Source organism: Panthera onca, chromosome A2 (genome assembly GCF_046562875.1).
Source record: "Panthera onca isolate mPanOnc1 chromosome A2, mPanOnc1 haplotype 2, whole genome shotgun sequence".
Lineage (NCBI taxonomy): Eukaryota > Metazoa > Chordata > Mammalia > Carnivora > Felidae > Panthera > Panthera onca.
Genome location: NC_138340.1, coordinates 76,815,548 through 76,831,909, shown reverse-complemented (window position 1 = coordinate 76,831,909; position 16,362 = coordinate 76,815,548). Strand labels below are relative to the sequence as shown.

General features: G+C 45.7%; 1 protein-coding gene and 1 long non-coding RNA gene across 3 annotated transcripts in view; one reads left to right on the top strand and one right to left on the bottom strand.

The window, feature by feature from the left end:
- Positions 1 to 5,290, bottom strand: part of LAMB1 (laminin subunit beta 1) — a 74,064-nt gene extending 68,774 nt beyond the window's left edge. Inside the window, exons 1-3 of the mRNA XM_078442557.2 lie at positions 5,095 to 5,290; positions 3,862 to 4,037; positions 1,408 to 1,543 (exon numbers count right to left, since the gene is read on the bottom strand). Of these exons, the coding sequence (XP_078298683.1) occupies positions 1,408 to 1,543; positions 3,862 to 4,037; positions 5,095 to 5,131 (349 nt within the window). The 5' untranslated portion in view covers positions 5,132 to 5,290. The remainder of the gene's footprint in view (positions 1 to 1,407; positions 1,544 to 3,861; positions 4,038 to 5,094) is intronic.
- Positions 5,291 to 5,527: 237 nt separating this feature from the next.
- The window catches only part of LOC144615650 (uncharacterized), a 46,036-nt gene continuing 35,201 nt past the window's right edge, over positions 5,528 to 16,362 (top strand). For both annotated transcript variants that reach the window (XR_014137290.1, XR_014137289.1), the window contains exon 1: positions 5,528 to 5,673. This is a non-coding gene — a long non-coding RNA (uncharacterized LOC144615650). The remainder of the gene's footprint in view (positions 5,674 to 16,362) is intronic.

Here is a 16,362-nt window from a genome sequence, read left to right as displayed (position 1 = left end):
CCCCTCTACTTGAAGATCCCTTCCTTCTGACATTTGGGACTCTCTCGTCCAACAAATTCAAAGTTGCAGAAATTGATGAAGTCCTGACATAACCAAGAAAAACCGTTCTCTAGAATGACAGCACATGATGAACAACTTTACTGTCTATCAACTTGATACCAATGTTGAGGCATCCTTTTTTTTACTTTTACTTTTAATTTTTTTAGAGGCATCCTTTTAATTGTCTTTTCATTTCACTGGAAGAATGTGGGCAGTCAGGACATGCTCCCGCTCCCTGTTTGGAATAAGCTCTATGCTATTTCAGAAGTCCTCTGTGACTTAGGTACAGATTTATAGAACCTTCTCCTTCACACTGAACCAAGATAACCTCCTAAAAGAATTGATAAGGCTCTAATCTACATGCTTTCTAAGGACCAGCCTGTCTCAGTCTGGTAACCGATGCAGTCCCATGGCTGACCAATAATCAATCCTCCCTAGAAACCAACAGTTTTCTAGAAAGCATGTATAACTTCATAATTAATGACAAAGAAGTCTATTAAGGGAGTTCCTCTTTACAGAATGTTAAATGACGGCAAACATCTGAAAATGTCCCAGGTATAGGGCATATAATAAAAAGATCTTGCACAGTCGATGCTTTCTATGACCATCCCTAGGTTCACTTCTTTGACAGCCAAAATTCTCATACTCTTTTGAAAGATCTAATGATCCACTGTTAATTAAGAGACACAAGAACTCTACCTTTATTTCCTAAAGTTCAGTCTTCAAGTTTGAAACAAATGCAAAACTAATTTGGGCTTAGTTTCCCAGTGAAGTAACATCAGGTTTAATGAATTTACTAAACCCAAACCCAAAAGGCAAAGGAAGGAAAAAGGGCTGAATTCCTATACTCACTAAAGGAATTGAGTTGGGGTCATATCCATGTTGACAGAGTCATTGAAAATTTAGATTTAGTGCTGCTTCACAGTACTATTACTGAATTTTCTCGAGATGGAAGGAAGGTGTTGGTAGAAGTGGGGGCTGATTCTGCCCTTTCTTTTGGGGTCGATCCCAAAGAAAGATGCTCTATTTTGGGGAAGATTAAGGGCCTGAAACAGCGCAGGGTCTCCCCCTACCCTGGCCCCATCCTCCCGATACACCCTGCCCCTGTAAAGGCTCCCCTCAGGGGAAGGACCAGGAAATATCCCTTTGGTCCAGCATGAAAGACTGCTTTCTTATAGAAAGTGCATGCTTCAGGAAGGAGGATCAGATTTTACCATGAGAAGTTAGTGCTTCAGGCAGTAAATCTGCCAAAGACCATAATTACAGGGCAGAGAAATCAATCGAGATTACAAATACCCAGGAGCCTGCGAGCCCCTTCCAGGTGACCAATCTCACTCTATAGAACTTGTTCCCACACCAACCACATACCATTTTCGGACTGCCACCAAATCTTAAGGCGGTTTGGAGCAAATGTAGTGACCACATTTTCAATGAGATGACTGTCAGGATTGAGGGTCTCATGATAAGGATCTTGTGAATTGCATATGAAGCATTTTTTGTCCTCCTGAAAGCAAAGTTAGTTTCATGAGTGTAGGAAGCAATCACACACACACACACACACACACACACACACACACACCAAAAATCAAGCCCACAATACAAAAATCAAACCTGCTTGCTTCAAGAACAATGAATGTGTCCAAATTACTTACATGCCATATAATATGCCTTCCACTTTTTAACTCATGGAGTATGAATTACTCCTGAAAACTTCCTCCACTCTTGTAAATTCAAGGTCAAAAGTAAAAGAAGGCATTGTTTCCACAAGCTAGTACTTGAATCAAAATGAAATTTCTAGGCCTAAGCCTTCATCTCAATGAATAATAGCTAGAGAAGCTTACACTTAAAGCGAGATGTGGAAGAGGTATTAGAAAATTTTTGCTGACATGCTTTAAAGCAAACTGAAAAATGAAAGGAAAAAAAAAAACAACTCACGCAGCCTGATTTTCTAAAACCAACATAATGCAGAGGCCAAGTGTTAGGCGAATGTATTTAAGAAGCTTTGGGAAATACAGAACCAGTTTCCTGAGCCTCTGTGCTGCCCCAGCAGTGAATCAAGGGTGGCAGCTTGTAGGGGACATCTACAAACTACTCAGGATATTGGGGAAGTGGGTACCTGCCGGGGTGAACCCACTATAAACAGACCAACTCACACAAGGCCAACATGCACTAAGACGGGCACCCACAGAGGTCCACATACACCTCACAAACAACATTTAAGCAGGGGTGATATTGTGAGGAGGACAATACCCACGGACTAGACTCTTAAGTTTGTATTTATTTAGCTATTAGTTATCACCTTCCTCCCCAAAGGATTTAGGGACTAGTAAGATGTACTAAGACAAAGAGAGAGAACAGAAGTCAGGAATGCAATGGGACCAAATACTGGACAAAATACTTAAGATTCCTGCCTCAGTTTTCAGACCCATTAAATGCTTGAGAAAAGTGCACACCCAGGCCCTTTCTCTCAGCTCTGGTATCTACAGAGAGCACTCCACGCTTTCACGGCTAATCACGTAAACCAGAGAGTTTAGCTCTGGCTGGTCTGTAAGACAAACAGTTCAATTCTCATTCTGGTCAAAGCCGGTCTCAGAATCTGGTGACTCATTTACAGGATGTCCTCGCCTCTGAGGTGAATGTTAACATAATATTTTAGGTAAAATTTACATGCTAATATTAGAAAAGGTAACATCAACGGCCTTCATTAACTTGTAGTCAAGAAAACTAATACTGGAGAACAATTACCAGAACTTAAAAAAAAAAAAAAAGGTTAATTATAGCCACCCTTCTAATCAGGAGGAAACAGTCTAGACATCTCTGTATAAACCTGGAAGCAAATGAGCGGAATCCACTTGACCACATTCCTCTGGTTTAATTTATCAGGTCTACAGAATGGGCTCCCTTTCTGCTTTGGAAAAGTGACTCCATTTTAAGGCATCTGTGGTGCAAACCATAGGACATCATCCTTTTCCCAAAGGGCAGGTGTACAGGTAGGCGGATGGGCCAAAATTATAGCAATTGCCTCTGGCCCTTGCCCTGCATGTGAGACTAGGCCGCCTTTGGCTTGCTTTCGAGGCCAGAAATATCCACATACTTAAAAAAAAAAAAAAAAAAATCAAGGAAAAGGCTTCTGATTCTAGGTAGCTTATGCTTTGTCTTCTTTTAAAATTAGTTTGGACTTTTTAAAAATAGGACTTTAGAAATCTAAGATCTAGGCCTACTTTTAGAAAGGACACCCTGAAATTTCATTTTGGTCCTCCTCTACCAGGGTGCCATGGCAACCAGGGCATTTGAAAAAGTATCTACTGGAGGATAGATGGGAACAGCACCACACCAGAAAATATTAGGTTCAGTGGCTAGAGTGACCTCACAAGACATCTGTCAGTGCTACAATACCCCTCCCGCAAGCACAAGACTTAGGAAAAACCCAAGATCACTACTCAGTCTAAGAAAGAGATGATGGACTATCTCTTATGCACATTTTCAAGGAGGACAGATCACAAAACAACAACAGTGGAGACTTCTGGAGGCCTGGGGTCAGGATCCCGGGCAGGGGCCAGGTCCGGGCGGTCCTGACTTTCCATATAGGGACTATGCGGGCGGTGGAGGCGGCAGGAAATGTATGGCGGATGCAACTGTGCAAACGGAGATGGAGCAAAAAAAGGGCGAGCAACCCATCTAATCCCGGACTCCCCGACTGGCCGCGCTTCCTATCTGGATAGCTGGCAGGATGTGGAGTCCCCAGCGCCCAGCCCCTCTGGTCTGGACTGGAGGAGGCGCGCGCGCGCGCGCAAAGCCTAGGGCTGGGATCTCTGCCCTCACCTGGAGGTGGCTGACAATACAGTAGGGCTCAGGCTTGTGCAGCCCACACGTCGAGGTCACCGAGAGCTTTTGTGCTCGGCCGATGAGAAGGTCGCCAGTGGCAGGGTAGCAGCTGCCCTCCGCGCAGCCGTAGCTGAATTCGGGTTCTTGAGCGCGCACTTGGGCTCCGCACAGGGCTGTGGAAAGGGCAGGCGACAGGGGAGGTGGGGAGGAGGGCACAAGCCGGGAGCGAGCCCAAGCGAAACGAACAAGCAGGGGCGGGAAGAGAGTAGGTTCAGAAGAAAGCAGAATGCACAGAATAGAGGCACAATGGAAAGATGAGCGCAGGAGAAGCCAGGACGTGGAGAGGGTTTGGAAAGAGACACGATGTCAAATTTGTCCAGCAGCCCATATCATTCCCGGGAGACCCTCATCCGTCCTGGGCAAGCAGCTCTGGTCACAAAAGGTAGATGTGCAGACCAGCCACCTTGACGTGCCTGTGCCTGGACCTGTGTGCGGGGAGGCGACAGGCGAACCGCCTATGTGCATGCGAGTAGGTGGGTGAGTGTATACACCTCGTGCGTGCGGCAGCCTGTGCACCCTCAGTGTGAAACCGTGAGTGTGGGGTCACGGATGTGTGTGCGTGCACGCTTGGGGGTCCCGGGCGCTCGGTTGGGGGCGAGGTGGTGGGACTTGCAGGGGACGCCGCTTCCCGAGCAAGGGGTGAGTGAACAGTCCCTGTGGCTTTGGAGTGGCTTCAACGCTTCGTCATTCCAGGGAAGCACCCGGCCCAGCTGTTTCTGGCGCCATCCGGGGGCAAACAGCGATGGTTAATTGAAGCCACATGGCCCCAGTCAGTTCCCAGGACTAAGCCTGTGCTCAGCTTGGTCACTTGGCTGGGAAAAGGGCTCCAGGGGAGTCCCCCGCGGCGAGCCCCCCAGCCCATCCCAGGCAGCCTGTCCCCCGCCCCCCGCAGTGGAGAGACCCACGGTGAACACGCCAAAGGTGCAAAGCCCGAGCAGGGGCCGCGGATCCCCAGTTCTGGGCACCCAGCCTCGGGGATGCGGGTCCGCGGCAATCCTCGCGCGCAGTCCTCAGCCGCCACGGAGGGCGCTGGCGTTTAATCCCGGGGCGCGATTCCCACCCCAGCCCCTCTCCCGCCCCCCGCCCCCAGGCTCCCGCGAAGCCGGGTCCAACGGCTTGTGGGGTTTCTTCCCAAGCCCACTCCTCTCCCCACCGCCGCGGCGCAATTACCTAAGAAACTGAAAGCGAACACCTGGAGCAGCCCCATGGCCGGTCCCTGCACAGCCGAGGGGACACGGCGAAGGAGGGGAGAACGCACCCGCCGAGCCGCCTGCCCGCTTTCCCCGTCTTCCCTTCTGGAGAGGTGGAGGAAAGAAACACAAAAAGAGAGAGCAACTGTTCAGAGAGAGGAGAGGGGCCCTTCCATTTCCTGCCGCTCCCACGGAAGCGGGGGGTCGGAGGGGAAAAAGCGCTCAGCCACTATGTCCTCCTGCCCGGGCGGTGCGAGCGCTCTCCCCGCAGCCCCGAGCCCAAAGAAGGGAATTAGAAAGTTTAGCCTTGGGAGGAACCGGGGGAGGCGCCTCCGCTCATGCGCACACGCAGAGTAGGGGCTGAGGGGGCGGGCGGCCACCGCCGGGGGGAGGGGGTGAGGTCCGGGTCCCACCCTCCCGGGGCGCCTCTTTTGTTTTAAGGCCGCGCCTGCGGTGGCCGCGGGCGTCAGGCTCTCCCGGTCTCCGGCGGGGCCACCCCGGGGTGCGCATCGCCTGCCGGAGCGCGGGGGGGCGGGAGGCGTCTGGGCTGGTGGCGGAGGTAGGTGTCGGGATCGCGGCGAGAGACACCCCCACCCCCTCCCCGGCGGGACCTACCGCTCACTCGGGCGTTTACATTTGCAAGGGGTGAGTCACGAAAGGGTACCCGGGGCCACAAACTCCCGCCCCGAGCGCCCGGGAAAGGCGGGTTAACCCTTTAGAAAGAGGGTCGACCTGTCAGGTTTGTTGCCTTACAAAGAAGGGAATCCGGGATCGCGAAGCTTGGGCTGGACGCGACGTCTCTAATGCCACCACGCGAGGCGACGAAACTGCTATTCCCTAGGCTTCCTTTGCGCGCACATTTATTCTGGACCTGCCACCCAGGTGGCCACGGCATCGAATTGCCCGTTTAATTCTGTTTTAAAAAAATCTACTTACCTAAATCCAGACGATGGCTCTAATTAAGGTCGTTTCTCCATCGACACTATTGCTGGTGAAGCGTGTTTCCCATCTCACCGTGACAGGGTTGATTCAACCACGAATGAGACCCCCTTCAGGGTCTCCACAAAGCGCCACCTGGGCAATTCCAGAGAGGAACTCTATGGGGAGAGAGGGCTTCTAATGGCCTTGTGTGCGACCTGTCTGGTTGAATAAGGGGTAAACAGAGCTCGCCCACGTCCTGGGGGCTGGGGAGGGGGGCGGGAAGAGAGGCAGGCGGCGGGACTGCCGCCCTTCCAGTGAACTGGCCCAATTCTGCTGCCTTAGCAGTGGATGGATGGAGTCAAAGCTGGGGTTTGCGCAAAAGTGCCCTGAATAAGGGGAGTACAGTTAGTTGGTAGTCCCCGCAGGAGATTTTGCTTGCTTTTAATTACCCCAGGGAGAAGGGTTTAGTTGGTCAGCTTTTAACTTAGCTGCAATGAAACAGGACCCAGGGAAAGTTTAATCATTAGACCACAAAGTAAAGCTGCTTTATGGGTTTATAAACCTCCTTTCTGCTGAGGAAGGCAGGAGCCTCAGGTCTTGGTGATGCATTAATTATTCACTAAATCAGCACTTGCCCTGTTGCAGCCTCTGGAGATTTTTTTGCCTCCAGCTAACGTCCAGGGTCCTTGGTGCTGGCTGGGCAGCCCTGAAAACACAAGAGAAAGCGGGTGCTGTTGTGAGGGTTTAATTTTGCAACGGAGGGTCTTCAGAGCTTAATTAAAAAACATTCAGAGGCAAATGCTTTTCCCCTTGTTGAGCTCTTAATACCCTGGGTCAAAGTTGCTTATTAGTTTTTTATCCGTACGTACTGCAAGCATCATTCACTTCTGCCTCTTTCACAAGACCTCCCTGCTACTCAGTGGTGATCATTTTCCCTGGTCAGTGTCTTCTCATAGATTGCAAAGAGTTACCTACAGCCCTGAGGCTCTCACCTCATTCTCAGGAGTAAACATTACTGAGACAGTTAAGAGATTTGTTGAGTGGTTTGTTTGGGGGTTGTTTTTTTTTTTTCTTTTTTGTTTTTTTAACATGTGTGTGCAGGGGCTAGTGTATATAACACACCTTCACCATCTGACCACTCCATTGCTGAATTTGTCTCCATTCCCTGTCCTGGAACGTACTTTTGTCCTGGAAGCATGTGTCTTCCTCTGACCGGCTAAGCACAATGCTCTCACATGCAAACCTGCTCCATTTCCCCATCTTAAGGGAAGAAAACCAAAACCCTTCTTTATGCTATATACTCTCTACTCCTTTATTCCGTTTGACTTCTTAGCCCAGGTGCTTGAAAGGATAGTTCGCACTTGTGTTTCCAATCGGTTTCTCCTTCATCCCATTATAACAGAACTCCCATCTCCGCCACTGGTCTCAGTGATGACTGCTGGCCCTCCAACTGCCAAGTGCAATGGCCGTTTTCCCTAGTGGAACTCTCTGTGGTCTATCTCCCATGACCACGCGCTTCTTTTATTTTTTATTTTTATTTTTTAACATTTGTTTATTATTGAGAGACAGAGACAGAGCATGAGCAGGGGAGGGGCCGAGAGACCGGGAGACACAGAATCTGAGCTGTCAGCACAGAGCCTGACGCAGGGCTCGAACTCACAAACCGCGAGATCATGACCTGAGCCGAAGTCGGACGCTTAACCAACTGAGCCACCCAGGCACCCCGACCACGGCCTTCTTGAGACTTTTCTTCCTTGACTTCCAGGACACCATTCCAAAATTTCCCCATAGGACTGACTCGTTCTCTCCCATTTCTCTTTCCTCTCTCTTTCCCTTAAACATAGGGTGCTCCCACAGGTTTTGTCTCCAGCTTCTCTTCCTTCTATAACCATTCTCATCTGTGACCAGCCTCTCCACCACCTTCACCTTGGTCCTCCCTACATCTGTAACTCTAGCTTCTACCTTGTTTGGAATTTACATCCAGTTTCTAACAGCCTACTGAATATCTCTGCTTTGATGGCCCATAAGTACGTGTGCTGCAAAACCTAAGTCACCTCCCCATCCATCCCTCCTGGAACAAAATGTGTTCTTCTGTTTCCAATTTCTGTTATTGGCCCCATGATCCACCTCTGAGCTCAAGACGAGCCTGGGAACAAGACTCGCTATATGATTTGCAGGGCCCAGTGAAAAAGGAAAAGGAGCACGGGGACGCTTTGTTCAAAAATTAATGATTTCAAGATGGTGACAGAGCAGTAAACCTAGCCCGGGACCCTTCAGAGACTGTACACATCCTCCTTAAAACCAGCCCAGCTTGGGACTCATATTGGACATTAACATCTCCTTACCTCTTCCTATCACTAGCTCCTGTCATTTCTATCTTACCAGCAACCAGCCACCACGTTCCCTTCGCTCCAACCTCATCACCCTGCCTTAGTTCAGTCTGCCCTCACCATCTGGTCTGAACCCTGCAGGAGCCTCCCTGGCTGCCGTTTTGATTCCAAACTCTCCCTTTCCGCTGGTCTAATCCTCCCTAACATCACCAGAGGGATTTCTGAGGCACCCCTTTGATCATGTCGTTCCCTTGTTCAAAAGCCTTCAATGGCTTCCCTCTGCCCATGTGAGCTTCCTGAAGTTCCCAACACAGGGCATGCTTTATACTGTGCCTCTCTGTCCCATGGACCCTCCTTGAGCTCATCAGTGTAGTGAACTACCACGCATCTTTGAAGCATCCACTTAAATAGACTTCGTCTCTACCCCCTCTCCACCCCCAACTCTGTCCACCAGCACCTTGTAAAAGCCTGTTCCGGCGTAAATGACATAACGCTGTAACTATTTGTTTATGCCCTTATCTCCACTAGACAGTGAGTCCAGGCCAAGTATTGAGCAACACCGATTTATGCACAAACATTGCCTAATATGACATGGGCACGTTGTAGGTGCTCAATAAATGTTTCTTGAGTGGAAGTAAATAAAGACTGGACTCTAGGTTCTAAAAACTTCTTTAAATCTTAAATGTCCACTTTCTACCCAACATGAGTTTCTAGTCAAGTAGCAAAAGAAATATCACCAGACTGGAGTTCATTTTAGGAACACTTCCAAATTTTGCTCATGAACCAATTCTTCCTCTCTGATGTTACAAATGTAGGAGGCATGAATCACTCTTGCTAGTAAAGCTCATTGAGGCTTTACTCCTGCTGACACCACCCCTACCCTCTTATTCATTCCACACATGTACCCCCCTGTCACTACCTGCTTCAGCACAAGGCAGTCTTTTACTGGAAAGTTCTGCAGCATCTTGAATAGCAGATGTGACTGCAAACTGTTGGCCGTTCAGTCTCAAAGAATGTGCAACAGTTGTCTCCCCGAGGCCTTGACTATTTGCTTGGAAAAACAAAGCAAAAACTGCTTTCAAGGTTACCGTCACAGTCTTAAAATGCCACTTATGGGTCTCGTTTTAAGTCCTGGATTGACAGCGTAATGACAAGGAGGTCACATTCTGGGCTTTGACCTTTAGGTTCTAAAACCTGGCTGTCTACCTAACTCTGCTCTCATGAAAAATACTAGATTTGGGCTGTTTTGAAAATTAGATTGAAGGGTACTTTGTGAGAATCAGTAATGAGCTCAAGAAGTTCCATGACCAGGAAAATTTAGAACAAATGTCACGTGGCACTTTCTCCATCTAGTACCTCTCATAATATGCGGGACAGTAATTTGTAATTTTGTGTCAAATGCCCTTGCCCTCAGGGGCTCTCTGAGGGCAGGCACTGTGTTTTATTGAAATTTGTATTCTCATCCAAGGGCAGAGTTTTCGGTGTACAGAGTCACTAAGTATCTGCTTGTTGGATGAATGACTAAAACTGAATAACCGTTCCTTATGACCATTAAGGGAGCCCATAGGAATACCATCACCTTCTAGAATATGGAAGGCCTGAATCAGGCAGGGCGTCACAGCATTTTCAGTCTCGGACTATACAATAGAAGCTGCTATTTGGGCTTGTATTAACATCCCTTTGTCTGGGAACAGTCCCCAGACTCTCTTGGGGGGACTAGTCCTTTGATGTTGTCAGCCCAACAGAATTTGGATGGGGCTAATCCCTCCATGGGCTCCAGGCTAATCAGTACCCCTTTCTCTTCTTCTTCCCAGTGTTTGGTTCGGGGAACCCAAACCCAGTGTTGGGGATGGGTATACAACTCAAGTTTTCCAGTGAGGTGACTTCTGGGATTTTTGTGGGAGAGAAAAAGCGCTCTCTCCCTGGACTTGAAGTTATATGGATGGAGCTGGTGGCGGCTGGAGACTGGGGCTGACCACAGAGAAGAGCAGAACTGGGGGAAGCAATAGGGAAGATCCTTAAGTACCACCTTAGAATATCTTGATCCAGCTATGCCTAAAGCCAGCGGACATTCCCCGAGCCAATACATTTTTCTGGACATGTAGCGTCAGACTTACGAAGCTTTGTTGTTTGTAGCCTGAGATCTGGGACGTTTTTGTTTTCAATTGCAACATGACCTACTTTATCACGATCCAAGCAGACCCTTATCAATACGATCTTAAAAACAGCCGTCTGTCTATTCTTAAAGAGCTCAGAAGAAAGGTCACAAATGAGTACCCAAGTCTATATTTGAATGTTTTAAGGTAGTCACCAAAATAAGTATAAGAAGGTCACATCCATGCTTTTTACAGACTCTCTCAAGGCTGCATACCCATCGAACTTCACCTCCAGCAAGGGGGCCAAGAAGACACTTTAGATCCCAGCAGGGGTAGGGTGGCACTTTCTACCCAGAGATGCCTGTGAATTCCAAACGTCTTTCAAAGTTGTTTGTCTATATTTAACAAGAATGCCGTAGAAACATTCTAAGTGGGACACATTTTCAGCTATTTATTCTTTGTTTATGGATTTTAGCATCTGGTTGCTATCCTGGCACTTTAAAAATGAGTAGGAGAGAGATTAATGTTTGAGGTAAGGCTAAAGAGCCTTAGCAAAGCTCTTAAATTTTTTTTTCAAATTAGATTCATAGCAGGATTAACCTCGATGTAGTCAATTAAACATTTTTAGACTTGAATACTAGTCATGAATTAGTTTCATTTTTCTGGCATATCATATCTTTACCTTCATTCAGGAGTGTCCTGTGTAAGAAGGAGGGGCAGTAAGAATGTGAAAAACACAAGGGGCGCCTGCATGGCTCAGTCGGTTAAACATCCGACTTCGGCTCAGGTCATAATCTCATCATTTGTGTGTCCGAGCCCCGCATCGGGCTCTGAGCTGACAGCTCAGAGCCTGGAGCCTGCTTCGGATTAAGTGCCTCCCTCTCTCTCTGACCCTCCCCCTGTTTGCGCTCTGTCTCTCTCAGTCTCTCAAAACTGAATAAAAGTTAAAAAAATAAATTAAAAAAAAAAGAATGAAAAACAAAACTACTTGCCGTTCACATAGAATACAGTTTAAGACCTTTAAAAGTAAAGGTTTTTGTTTCTCTGGTCAGCTTTTGTCAACTTTGATAGTTACATTCACAAACATTTGTATAACTGGAAGTTTAAGAAATTATCACAACTATTTGCTCTATAAATACTTAAAAAAAATTTTCAGATGAGCGATGTGCTTGGACAAAATACATCGACATCCAAAATTTGAGGCCTGCTTTTTGTTTTAAAACGGTTGCTTGCTTGAAAATCACAAACATCCAATTGAGTAGAAGCTAGCACTGAGAGTTTGATAGTTGCATTTTAGAAACACTTTTAATTAAACTCAGTTCACCTCTTATGGAAATCTGCCTAAAACTGTATTATTTTTTCATGTTTATTTTCAGGGGAGAGAGACAGAGCCTGAGCAGGAGAGGGGCGGACAGAGGGAGACACAGAATCCGAAGCAGGCTCCAGGCTCTGAGCTGTCAGCACAAAGCCCAACGCGGGGCTCGAACTCACGAACCAAGAGATCATGACCAGAGCCGAAGTTGGATGCTTAATGGACTGAGCCACCCAGGTGCCCCCTAAAATTACATTTTAAAGACTCTTCTGAAAATTTTATTTCAGTTGGTGTTACTTCCCTTGGCTTTGTAAGGATGCTGAAATTTGGTCAATAGCCCGAGGAGGAGAAAAGGGCATTCTGTATTTTTTTTTTTTAACTCTTCCTTTACACTTTTTTAATCCAGATTCTGTCTTTCTCCATTTGAAATGTCCAGTTCACTTCCCAGTAAGTCCCTAAAGTCCTCACCACATTTCCCTAGGAGTCCCCAGTCACATGCCTAGCATACAGTAGGTACTTAGGAAATGCTTAGGGAATGAAAAAGCATTTATTTAACCTCTATTTTGAGCCCAATAAGGTTCAGGCAGTATCTTTGTACCAGAGGCTTGAAGGGATAGTTTAACCTACTCTCTTGCTGCAACCCTATCGCATAGTTCTAGGTTATTAATTATTACCTAGGGTGATCTGGGAAACTAGATTTAATTAGCAAGTTAAATGCTCTACCCATGGCTTGTACTCGGAGGGGATCCTGATTCCCAATCCGGTCTTTTCCCTGAGAAGATGGAACCTTTGATCTGAGGACGTGTCAGAAGTGATGGAAATGCTAGTTCAGAAGCCATCACCTCTGTCGTGTAGCACAGCCTTGCCTCATTATCCCCCACCACGATGCCCTTGGCCTTCTAGAAGAATTGACTCTACAATTGCGGTCCCTCTAGAATAAGCCCGATCTTCCGGAAAGAGTATTTATTTCATCAAGGCCGTCGCGCTTGAGGCTGCCAAGGCTTGTAATCAGACTTGTGAAGGGCAGCCCACCCAGAGGCGAGTGGCTGCATTTTTATCCCATCAGAAACAAGCCAGCACTCGGCCTCACTCCAGGGTTAGGTGCTATTTCACGTATCAGGCTGTTTGCCAGGCAAAGAAGTTGGAGGATGTGTTTGCCCTTTCCGAGATGGCTAAATGGGATGCTGCTATTAACCTCTGAGTAAATGGTTTCTCTGTGATCCTATCTGGAAAACATAGAATACGGGGCTGATAATTCAGTCATCTACTCAGGACTTTTTCGTCTAATCGCTTTTTCGACCATCGCTGGTCGGTGGCCTTCGACTTTGGAAGCTCCAGTTGTCTACCTGGTTAGTACCTTAAGCCTTAGCAGCAACCTCTGTCTCATTCTTTAACATTTCTTGAGTAGTTTCTATGTGCCAATCACTGCTATGTACTAATGGTATATGTTCTACATTTAGAGAAGGCCAAGGCTGTCTTAAATACGTATACTATTAGCAAGAAGAGTAACAAGCGTTAAAGTCTAAGATGAAGAAAGAACACTACAATGTTCTATTTCTATACACATATACATGTATGCATACATGAATAGGCAAAGTTCTAGAAAGTTCTAGGAAGAGGCGTAGCAAGATGGTGGGTACTTTCAGGGAAGGTACGGGCATTATGTTTGGGATGGGGGTTAAATAACGTTTTAACTTTTTGAATGATAATCTAATGTCTGTAGCTGGTATAATTAGACCAAAAAATTGTAACCCTAGGTTTTTGTTTGTTTGTTTTAGATATAAATGTCTGTTTTACTTTGAATACAGCATATGCTGAATTTGGGCTAAGTCTGGGTTTTTACCTTAAAATACAAATTCAAAGAAAGACCTAGGAAATTAAAATCCATTCTTTCTAGTCACCAATGAATTTACTAAATGAGACAACATGGCTCTTAACAAATTGGGACCATGTAAGTCACATTTCTATGCCTCGGTTTCCTCATCTGTAAAGCAGGTACAAAGGTCACGTGCCTTAGCACACAATACAGGCTCTTCGAAATGTGGCCCCTTGTAATTACTCCCAATTCTGCATTCTGAGCTAGCAGCCTCTCACCCCCCAACAAGCTGTAGCCTGAATATACTCACCATTCGCAAAAGCTAAACCCTGGTTTTTGGCTCATCCAGTTCCTTCTGCCTGGAATGCCTTCTCGGTCTTCTCTGCCAAGACAGCTTCTACTTATGTTCAAAGTCCAGCTCTGATGGTACTTTGCACGTGGAACCTTCTCAGTTTCCACTGCCCAGATGCAATACTTGGACAGACACCTCTTGGAAAAGAGCTTTCTAGATTGTTCTGGACCAGCTGTGCCACACACGAGGCCAGGCGCCTCATCTCTTGCACTGTATCCCTAGCACCAGCACAGAGCACATCGCTGGTATCCGACGAATGTCCACCAAGCAGATTGTTAGCGTAGGAGATTTTCTGTGTTTGCTAAATTGCGAGTGCGTGGAGAGCATCCGAATTTGCCCAGCACTGAGCACAGAGCTCATCGGGTATTTGTTGAACGTGTTCATTCAATAAATGCCTGGATCTACGCCCAGTGTGCTTTCCGGGGAGAAATAATTCACAGGTAATTCTTCAGCCAGAATGAGTCATACCCAATATACATTAGTACTATGTATATATAGCACCATACTTTTCACCGTTTCTGTTGACAGAATGGTAAGTCAACGTCCCCAGGTCTCACCGTGTCATCTGTAACGAGGTTCATAAGGGCACCAACAGAACTGATTGCTAGAAAGGTAAAAGCGTGCCTTTCCGGAAGGCAATCTGAAATATTAAATTATATATAACTTTGACTCAGGGAAAATATGCCAAATCATGCAGATAAAGAGGTTTACACTGTTGTTTTTAAATAAGAGAAAAACTGGAAATGACCAACCTCCTATTGATGATCATTTAGGTTAATTATGCTAGACCCCTGTAATGGAATACTAGACATTTCCCTAAAAAGATGCAGTCCCATTTTTAGGGCATAACTGGGAGAAAGTAGGCTCCAATTATGAAAAATAAATGTAATATATGTACATTATATTTCTTTTTTTTTTTTTTTTTATTTAATTTTTTTTTTATTTTTATTTTTTTTTATTTATTTTTTTTTTAATATATGAAATTTACTGTCAAATTGGTTTCCATACAACACCCAGTGCTCATCCCAAAAGGTGCCCTCCTCAATACCCATCACCCACCCTGCCCTCCCTCCCACCCCCCATCAACCCTCAGTTTGTTCTCAGTTTTTAACAGTCTCTTATGTGTACATTATATTTCTTGAGGGATTAAAAAGGGAAACCATACAGGAATTGCCTACAGACAGCCCCAAATTTTAAATGATAGTTTCCCCTTATTTTAGGGTTTTCTCCGTAATGAACATGTCAAGGCTTTGTTCTAAAAATCATTTCAAAATTAGGAGAGTTTCCTGTGATCGCCTGCTCCAAAGTGAACTTTTATGTGCAGAAGTGAAGTTCACTTTAATAAACTCTGTAACCTTGATCAAAGTATTGCAATGTTCACATCCCTGAGAAAAAAGTCTGTCTTCTGCACAGTCAAAACAGAAGAGAAACAAATCAATCTTGCTGCTATCCCTTAAAAGATGCAGGTATTTGATACAAACTTGAGTCTGAGTAGAGTAGAAACAGTTATGGTCAATTTGCGTTTGCAATGTTAAGAGTAGCCAGGATTAAAATTCTTCTTAACTGCCTCCTTTGCTGTTAGGCTCCAAACAAAATATGGTAAACTGTGTTCACCGTTGAGAGTGGATTTTTTTTTTTTTCTGACAAAGACACATGTTTATAAATGTTTAAATCCTTCAGGTTGTCTGCATGTTGGAGCTGCCCTCCCAAGTGGATGGAGAGGAAAAATGGAATTTGTTATGGAGGAATTTTAGTATACCCATCTCTGTATATCTGCTGTATAGAATGCATGATGGTATGGTCTGAAGAGCTAAGAAAAGAACTGGGATCTTAAAAAGGAAAAATTGCCACTTCAAACATATCCTATCTAAATACATTCACTTTTTTATATTGGTCTGTAATAAAGTTTATACTTCTTTCCAGATGAAAGCAATTGTTCTTTTAATCCCCAATACGTGACCTTCTCCATTAGTATTTTGCTTTCCTAGGTGAGTCCTCATGCAGTATGGCCAACACAAAGCTAAACGTCAGTGTCGTAAAGATCCCCAAGTGTTTATCTTTAGATATGGGATGTTTATACAGCCTTTCCAAGCTTTGAGCTTCTTCCCATGGTACGAATCTCTGGAATCCTCAAACACTAGTTTGGCTGTTAGATTTTTCAGGCTCCATGAAACTTCCATTCCTGTTCCTTTCTAGAAAGTTCACAGTATAGTGATGCTTTTAATAAGCTCCATTGGGAGTCAAGGAAAAAAACAACAACTTGGGTTAAATATTCACTTTCACAGAGCTAAGAGTCTAGGTAGGAGTTTGGTTATTACAGAGTCCTGGAAATTGGTTGCATGTCCTATAGATGGACTATAGTAGTTGGGTTTGTTTTTCTACATGACCAAATGAATTTTGTTGAATACACACATATTGTAA